Source organism: Diadema antillarum, unplaced genomic scaffold (assembly GCF_040938485.1).
Source record: "Diadema antillarum isolate AM-2024a unplaced genomic scaffold, OU_Dant_1.0 scf00000110, whole genome shotgun sequence".
In the NCBI taxonomy this organism is placed as follows: domain Eukaryota; kingdom Metazoa; phylum Echinodermata; class Echinoidea; order Diadematoida; family Diadematidae; genus Diadema; species Diadema antillarum.
This window is the reverse complement of record NW_027270999.1, coordinates 558611-568090: the sequence shown is the minus strand read 5'-3', so window position 1 is coordinate 568090 and position 9480 is coordinate 558611. Positions and strand designations below refer to the sequence as shown.

At 39.2% G+C, this 9480-nt stretch overlaps 2 protein-coding genes across 2 annotated transcripts; both read left to right on the top strand.

Moving 5' to 3' along the window:
* The first annotated feature begins 1805 nt into the window (after positions 1 to 1805).
* LOC139719415 (carbohydrate sulfotransferase 14-like) lies at positions 1806 to 2270 on the top strand. Its single transcript, XM_071630831.1, has one exon. The coding sequence runs from the start codon at positions 1806 to 1808 to the stop codon at positions 2268 to 2270; it is 465 nt and encodes a 154-aa protein (XP_071486932.1).
* A 5805-nt stretch (positions 2271 to 8075) lies between these two features.
* Positions 8076 to 8852, top strand: LOC139719414 (carbohydrate sulfotransferase 9-like). The gene has a single exon (XM_071630830.1). It carries the CDS (start codon positions 8076 to 8078, stop codon positions 8850 to 8852), a length of 777 nt encoding a protein of 258 aa, XP_071486931.1.
* The last annotated feature ends 628 nt before the right edge of the window (positions 8853 to 9480 follow it).

The window sequence follows — 9480 nt, the reverse complement described above, 5'->3', positions numbered from 1 at the left end:
GTGAAAGGTGTTCATTCTACCCCGTCATACAGACACTGATATGAAAAAAAAAATGAAAATCAAAATCATACAATGCAAATCTGCGAAAATATGAGCAACTGCGAATAAACTGTCAAAGTATTGCTGATAAACCGTCCAATGTGCCAGCATTACAAATCAAACAAAAGCTGTCGAAGTGAGGTGGTACTCTCTACCCGGCATAAGCAGATAAGATTTTTTTTTTCAAAAGTTCCATTTGATTTGTGTAGGTGTGTAAGAAAACGTCTGTAATAATGTCCTCTGATCACAGTCTTTCTTGTCATGTATTGTTTTACGCAGTTTTCGGGTACGAAGAGAGGGCACTGCGAAATGCAATAGATCGAGTGAGTATCAACATCAGCTACACATTTGATTTTTACACACTAACATTATTTCTAAGCCTTGTTTTTTTTTTCAGATGAAACAAAACGAAAGAATATTTTGGAGGAGGAATAGTTGATGTTAACTGAAATCCTCATTTCATTTCCACGTCGTAACAGGATTTTGATGTTTTCGTATCACGATAAATCAGTAGGTGTAGCAACAGAATGATTCAATTGATTCAACTAATTAGCCGCTGACACGCCGTAATTATTTGGTTTGGTTTGTTTGCTTGTTTATTTGCAAATAAAGTATCCATCACTACATTGTGAAAGCATGAACGTCGTTTCAAGATGAGTTGTGCAATACGTTAATCATGTCACACTACTCTTCCATTGAGTTCTTCGGAAATATATCAATTACAAACAGAACAGGGCGTCATCGGGGGGAGGGGTAGGTGTCCCCCCCCCCCCCCCATGAAAGATGGGGAGGGGGCAAAAATATCATGTGCACCAGATTGTTGAATTCCAATTCTGAAAAAAAAAATCTCCTTTGCTACCCTTCCCAACCCCCTCCCGTCAACTTCTTTGCACTTATAGTACTGACGCACATGAGGAACAAGAGCTGAGATATCGCGATTTAGTCATTCACATAATTATGTGAATATATTTTCTTCCCTTCTCATTAAAAAAAAAATCCAAAATTTTCATCAAAAGTGTGCACCAGATCGCTGAATTTCAGGTCTTAAAATGATAAATCTCCCTCACGTTGAAATGAGATACCCCCACACCTCCCCCCCCCCCCCCCCCCCCCCACCCCGGTTGCTTTGCTCCCTTGTATAGACTTTACAATTACAAATTTTGTAGTCATGAAAACGGAGCGACGTCAGTGGTTACGCGATGCATCGGTTTCTTCTTTAAAATTACTTAGGATTTACGAGTCCCGTGTTGGCCAAAGTTTCAAAAAGTTATTCTCATCTTCTCTGTTTATTTTACTCATTCTTTATCTTATTCTTCTTCCTTCCAATATATTTCAAATATATTTTTGGTTTACAGCCATCCAGTTTCAAACACAGGAATGCGACTGTGAGTGTCGTTCAGACAACACGACGGCGAACGCTTTACAATGCATGCAAGTCAATGGGCTTCGATATAACCTTCGACCCCCGAACTGAATTACTGTCACTTGAGCAGCTCAGAAAATTAAACAACGTTTTGGTAATACCCCAATTACACCTGTTATACTGTTTTGTGCCCAAAGTGGGTTGCACCAGCTGGAAATCTTTGCTCTTGTCAATGTCGAAAATTGTTAGCAACAAAAGCGTCCACGCGACTGCCGACAGATCTTTCGTGCCTCTGTCTAAGTTTGATCCTGAAAGAGCGCATGAAGTCATTACAACATATAGGAGTTTCATGTTCGCGCGCAATCCGTTCTCGAGACTGTTGTCGGCTTATCGAGATAAAATCATGGGAGATGGTACAGACAAATGGAGATTGCTGCTCTTAACCTGGCTGAAAAGTAAGGATCCATCGTCTCCTGAGAAGGATAAACTGAAGTATCGGAATTTCTCATTCACAGAGTTTGTTCAGTTCTACACATCATCCTCCGAGAAGAACGCCCATTGGCGAGAAATCAACGAGATGTGCTCGCCTTGCCTGATGCACTACGATTTCATTGGCTTATTTGAAACATTGAGAGAAGACGCAGCGTTTCTCGTAGACGCTTTGAATGAAACCGCCCCCTCTACCGGGGGACTGCTTCACAAGCAAAGGGTCACCAATAGCTCGCAGGAGAAGTCATTACGCGAGAGCTACTCTCGACTGCCGAGAGAACTTCTGCAAAAGTTGATCCAAGATCCAGGTATTGTCACAGATCTTGCCCTCTTTGGGTATGACGTCCCACGTGTCATTCAAGAGTTACTTCATCACTGAACCAGTCACATTCGTCGAGTAAGAAGGAATGAAACAAGGTTGTACAGTGCTCCGAGGGAAACTGATAAAACATATATAGCGATGACTTGCAATTGCAAACGCCACCATAAAGGAAATGAATATGACATCCACTCTGCATATAATACCTCCAACATAACAATTCAATAATCTCATACTTTTTCGCCCTAAAGTCGGGAAAAATACAATTTATGCCTATAGCATTGTATAGCAAGAATATCGCTTTTCAAATATTAAGCTATCGGTTTTCCAAAATCATTTATGCACTCAACCAAAAAAGTAAGTTCCCCCGAGCATTTTTGGATAAATACTCAAAAGTATTTTACCGATTTTCATAATTCACACGGGGAATGGATAGGGAATTTTATTTCTTATAGCATGACTGGCATCATTGCCACCAGGCATCATTATTGGTGTGAAAAAAAAAATGCATTTCATGTCAGAATGCATGGGGAAAAAAGTTGCACTTAAGGTTATATGAAGCATATTGTGTACATTTCCAATATGCAAGTTAGCAAATGACCTTTTTAAATTGTTATGTAATTCTCAGGAATTTCTTCTGGTACAATGTGCTTCCCTATTAAACAAAATGTTATGTATACTTTTTAAACAATAGGTCTTTTCAATATGAAAATTTTGGTCAAAGCCATGTGCTTATTTGGAACCGCACGTCATTTCGTATGCAGCAGCTATGGGAGACGATTTCATCTTCATGGATGATAATGCTAGACCTCATCGCGCTCAAGTTGTAGATCAGTTTCTTGAGGGAAATGGCGAACGTATGGAGTGGCAAAGTGGCCTGCAAGATCCCCTGACTGTATAAAAATCCAATAGAGAATCTTTGGGATATCATTAAGCGGAAAGCGAGCAAGAAGGTGAAAGATGACACTTCACTACAAGAATTTCAGTGCATCTTGCAGAGAGCATGGGCCAACATTGAGCAGCGCCAAGTACAAACTTTAATTAACCCATTCCGTACGGGAGCCTGGTGGTCTGCAGTATTAAGTCTATGGGCATTTCAGAATTCAGTGTGGAACGGGTTAACAGTATGAGGAAGAGATGCCGGCTGGTTATTGAAGCGGATGGTGGACATATGAATTATTAAATACTTTACTGTATGCTCATGAAAAGAAAGAGATAGAAAAAATGTGCAATAAACCATGCTTAAAAATTCATAATCATGAGTGATTGTTTGATTATTTGTGTAAAAGTCAATGCAAATCACTAAGGTGCAACTTTTTTTCGTGCATTTTGACATAAAATGCATATTTTTCCACACCAATAATGAATCTGGTGGCAATGATATGCCATTCATGTTATGAGCAATAAAATTCCCTATCCATTCCCGTTTGAAGTATGAAAATCGGTAAATTACTTTTTGAGATCTATCCAAAAATGCTGGGGGAACTTATTTATTTATTTATTTATTTTTTGGTTGAGTGTGTACAGTGTATAGTTCACAACAGTAGTAATTAAGGAAACTCCGTGAAAGACGTTGTTTTAACGAATTTTCGCCAAGAGGGCTTTTGGAAGAACAAGATCAGTGTTGAAAATGATTTGTACGCTTGGTGGAGGTCTGCGCTCTCAGAGTGCTTCTCTATTTTGTCTAGGTAACAGTTACTGATATCAATCATAACTTGGATGGGCCTTTGATAGGTCCTACATGCTCATTTTAATTGTAATGTGTTTTTCTTTAATTTATGCAGTTTCTTAGTTTTGTTTGTCCGTTCGTCCGAATGGCTTCCTTTCTCCTGTTTAGTTTGACGTCATCTGGAATCCAAATTAGATGTTGATCTATCATGCACTGGATGAAGTGAAATGAGATTTGCCACGTGTTGCTCTTTGTAATCCATGTGTTCCAAAAGTTGGACGTAAACAATAATTTCGCGAAAGTTTGCTCCTTTTTCGTTTCCTTTCTCCTTTCTTCAGGGAAGTTACATTCAGTGAATTACTCGGTGTAGCCAACATGGCATCACTTGGAATAATATCAAGCAATGTATCTGTATATGTATTCTGGTCCTCCTACGAGTATGATACATGCACTGCCCGCGAGCTTGACATTGAAAAAAGGTCCATGAGTCACAATTCACACAGCGCATGAGCTCGACACTTGGCAAATAAGGCCCGCTGGTTCGGCATTATAGGCAAACAAGGCCCACGAGTCCGACACTAGGAAAAAAAAAAGAAGTCCACGAGACTGACACAGCGTATACATTAAACTCCATGTTGTAAGAAGTGTCGGACTCGTAGTTCTCGTTTGCCCAGTGTCGGACTCATGGACCTTTTGCCTAGTGTCAGACTAGTGGGCTCTGCTTGGCTAGTGTTGGACTCGTGTGCTTTATTTGTCTAGTGTCGAGATCGTTGGCTGTATGACTCGTAGGATTCTATAACAGGCCCTAAGTCGTGGATGTAGGATTCGTAGCGCGCATCCGTTTGTTTGTGCGGTGTGTAGCATTCAAGCATAGCCTATCAAAGAGATTATTTTAGTTATGAATACGAGGTTATTGTTATGGCTGTATAGTATAACGTTTGTACACTGATGATTAAAGTGGATGTGGAGCTTGTTGATTTAAAGAAATAAAAATAAAATGAGGCCATGCTGACACTAAATCACTTCCTTTAATATTCCTGTACAAAGTCTTAAGTATGGCGTCAATTCGTTGGATAGTCAGTGGGTCGAGTTCAGGAGGTGGTGTTCGCGTTTATGAAGTTTGCATTAATCAGCTTCAATGTTTAAACAGTTGTGGTGTTCACGACCTGGAGCCATGTGGTCCTGTTTGCTCTTCATCACAATCCATCATCGCCACTTTCGCCTAGAAAATCAATGATTATTCAAAGTCGGGTTCATTTTCTCCATGCCAGATATGCTTTTTTTTCTTGATCTCCCTCTCCTATTCTCTCTCCATCTCTCTCTCTCTCTCCCTCTCCGCTTCTCTCTTTATCTTTATTTATCTCCCTGACATGCTCATCGCATTTCTGCTAAGAAACGAAGCAGGTCGAATCACGACCGACGACTATTCAGTGTGTATAAGCTTTACTGAATCAACCTGCGTATTATACCACAACAAAATGGTGAGACGAGTGTTCGCTCTCCTTATAGGAATAGGTCTCGCTGCCTTTGTTGCATATGCTTCACTCTCACGGGGGATATTCTCTACAAAGACTGGTAGGTGTTTCGTTTATTTCAAAAAGGTATCATGTATATATTGACAAGTAAGTGATGCGTTCTAGTATAATTTGATAACTGCGAGGTAAAGCCTGAGTATTCTTGATGGTGTAAAGATTCGAGTGGCCCAATGGGTTTAAGTATCTGATGATAAAATAATTCTACAACTGGTATTTAGATACATCGAGATGTGCAGAGTGCTGTGTGACCACCAATTTTTGTAATACCCCCCCCCCCCCCAAAAAAAAAGAAATAATTATCATGATAAACGCTACAAACTAGACCAAAAGAATCCTTGCTTGGAAATATAAATTTAATACATTATAGTATACGATAAAAATCATTTTCGGAGATTCACTTCCTTATCGTTTTTATCCTACTCTTATCGCCATTTTCATTCTTAGCGTTGCCATGATGAGGGCATGTTATCAAGTGTATGTCTGCGTTCGAGAAGATGTATTCTGAAGCAAGACGGAACATGAAATAACGTTATTCGGAGACGGAGTTTAGGTGTATTTAAGGAATAACGTGGATTGACGTACATGACAGAATGAGAAAGCCGCAGATACACTGTACTACAGTTCGTGTCAGCACGTGTCACCTTCTATACTATTCAAGACAAATCCTATGATTATCAAATCTAATTAGTCGTATAACAGACTTTTAATCAGACTTTCAAGAGATTTTGTATAAATCATTATTTGATAAACTCGAATACTTGATGAAAATCACGAGATTTATAGTGTATGAAATTAAGTCTTCTTTTCATCCTTCGTATTTTGTATGTTTTTCGCATAATTCTTATTGACGATGCTGTTAGAAACCTTTGTTTCTAGTGTCCAAGAATCACTATTGAAGCCTGTTATGTGCTCTTTGAGATTCCTCCACTCAAATGTGAATTTCTGTATCTGACTGTTATTATGATCGAGATGACTGTTTATGATCGAGATAACTATGGGGTTTTTGCCTTATTTGGAAACCAGATGAACATTTCAATGGTCACATTTGTGTATTTACATTGATACCACTTGATGTTTCCCGGAAGCCGGAACACCCCCTTCACTCATAAAAGAACAGTTAATCGATTACCAGTGACGTCATCGATCATAACCCTTTGACTAGCATTATGTGTAATTCTACTTAACGAGTTTATTGATAATTCCCAACTCATAAGAATGTGGGATTCTCATAAGCTCACACACTTATCATTTCTAATAGACCTCTCTCCAGATCTACCGCAGAAAGAGAAGTTACTGCGGCAAGCGACAATTAGGGTAAGTAAATAGCCAAGGAATTGTTCATGACCAGCTCCTGCTCAAGAAAATCATTATGTTATTATAAGCCTGTGCAAATGATATGCTATAATGTGCGTTGGAGTTGATAGTATTGGCTGTATGAAATCTAATTCAAAATAAATTACGGTGCTAGGCCTACCTTTAAACCAGTGAAACACCTTATTCTATACATGTACAAGCTCTTTACATATTACACCAATGATCATTGACAATTGACTAAGGAAGCAAACATACAGCTGTATTACATTTTATGACTTGTAGTTTACTATCTTTCACATCTTTAACAGTATAATTTGACAAAAGATGTACACCTTGTATCCTGTAGTACAGTTTTTTTGATGGAAATCATTGGATTTACTTGTTGTTGCTTTGTTTGTGCGTCTGTTTCTTACTCTTGTCTTTTAGTGGACTTCCAAACCCTTTTTAACCTATTTTATTGATCCTTTTATCAAGAGGGGCCCACATTATACCAGCATTATCTTCTCAGTGACTTCCTCCATTTCTCGCACGATGCAATGGCCTATTGTTTACTTCATGTTTATTACTTCAGTACTCATTACAATGTATCGTTACCATAAGGTTGTGATTATTGTTTACTCTGTTCAATCCACATTGTCTTGAATATTTTTTTTTCTGTCAGAATGAAAATTTGATGCATTTTTCGAAAATGGATATAAATTTGAATGAAACTGAATTGAACTGAACTTCTACACACTACAAAACTACACAACTCTCCACAAAATAATGGCTTTTATACACACGCACATCACTCACCATTGCAATAATAATCACATACTACTTGTTGGTACGCATGATCGCCACCCAGTCGCAGCGACATATCATTGTTCTGTTCATTGCGTTGCCTGACTTCACACTTCTAATAGACAACTTTACCTTCATCAACGTCTTCCAAGTATACTTACTTAGTCTCGTGCATGTAGTTGTTAAAGTGAAAAGTTGAATGAAATTGAAACAAACTGTGCCTTTCAGATGAGGTGGGTAGCTACTATTACATTCGATAACCCATGAAGATTTTTTTTTTTCAGTTCAATTTAAGTTCAATTGACGTGTATATCCACTCGTCTACAAAAAAAAAAAATATATATATATGCATAACACAATTACTTTTTATCTTTTGTAGAAAATAGGGCCTGCGTAATAAAAGCATCTTGAAGTATTATTACAAAAAAAAAATACATATATATCTTTATTATTACTTTTCTTTACATTTTTATCTTTCAGTCACCTAGGTTTCATAGTCCAAACCCTTCCCTGGATGAAATTCAGAAAAGACGAAAGGAAAACCTTCTGGCGGCCTGTGCAGCCATGGGACTCAACACTACATTCATTCCAAAAAGAGACCTATTGAGTCCAAGCCAGCTCTCCAGCCTACAAACTGTGCTTGCAGTACCCAAATCCAAACTCATCTACTGCTATGTGCCTAAAGTGGGCTGCACCAGTTGGAAATCACTTCTCCTCCAAATGGAAGGGCTGGACGCAACTGGGGATTCTCATAAAGCAGTGAGGACCGCTTTCCGGAGCCTCTCAACTTTTGATAGTGAAGGAGTGAGGGCGCTCTTCAGGACGCATCGCAGCTTCATGTTTGCGCGGAACCCTTTCTCTAGACTGCTATCTGCCTATCGTGACAAGATCACCATGGACAATAACTGTCATTGGCGGTGGTTGCTACTAGCGTGGCTACAAAAGTCAGATCCTGTCGTTGCAGCTACCTACAACGCGAAGTTTAAAAACTTCACATTCACACAGTTTGTAAAATTTTATCTGTCTTCCCAGGAAAAGGATGAACACTGGCGGGAAATGCATAAACTATGCTCTCCTTGCTTGCTTCACTACGACTTTATTGGTGCGTTTGAGACCTCAGAAGAGGAAACCACACACTTCTTAAGATCGATAAACGTCTCAATGCAGCTGCCCCGTCTACAGAAGAAAACAAACAGCTCAAAACCAGCAGAGCTCCATGAGTACTACTCTCAGCTTCCTGTCGATCTTCTGCAGAAACTGGTCGTTGATGGCGGTATTGTGACGGACATGAAGATTTTTGGTTACGACGTTCCGGAAGTCATCAAAGAGCTACTTCCATAGGATGAAACAATAAATGGTCCTGCTCTTTCTATGAATACGTCTAATGTCATCTTAGTGTTGGTGTTATGATCACGATGACTGATTACTTTAGATACGACTGTATTAAAATAAGGACCACTAATTTGTGCAGAGTATAATTATAATGACATAAATCATCACCGAAAGGCAGCTGCTACTTCACTTTGGAATTTTGCAGCTTACACGTGATCCAGAGGGAATAATCATCCCTCTACATGACAGCATTAAAACTCCTTTGTCGTATCCCTTCACATCAGCTGAAAATTCTCGCTTCTGTTCACGGTTTTATTGCTAATTGTGCAGCACACATGTTAAACACTCGATTTGACTACGACAGGTTAATTTGAGGACCTCCCGAAATTATCTACATTTTCCTTACAATTATTTTGGCCGTGAGGAGAATAGCTGTATGACTTTCGTTCACAGACAAGTGATAAATGTATGATTTGCGACCGGGAGCCAATCATAATGTATGTTCAACAATATCACACACACACACACACACACACACACACACACACACACACACACACACACACACACACACACACACATACACACATACACATGGCCGTATGCAGGAAAAGCAGCGGGATCGAATAACTATGGT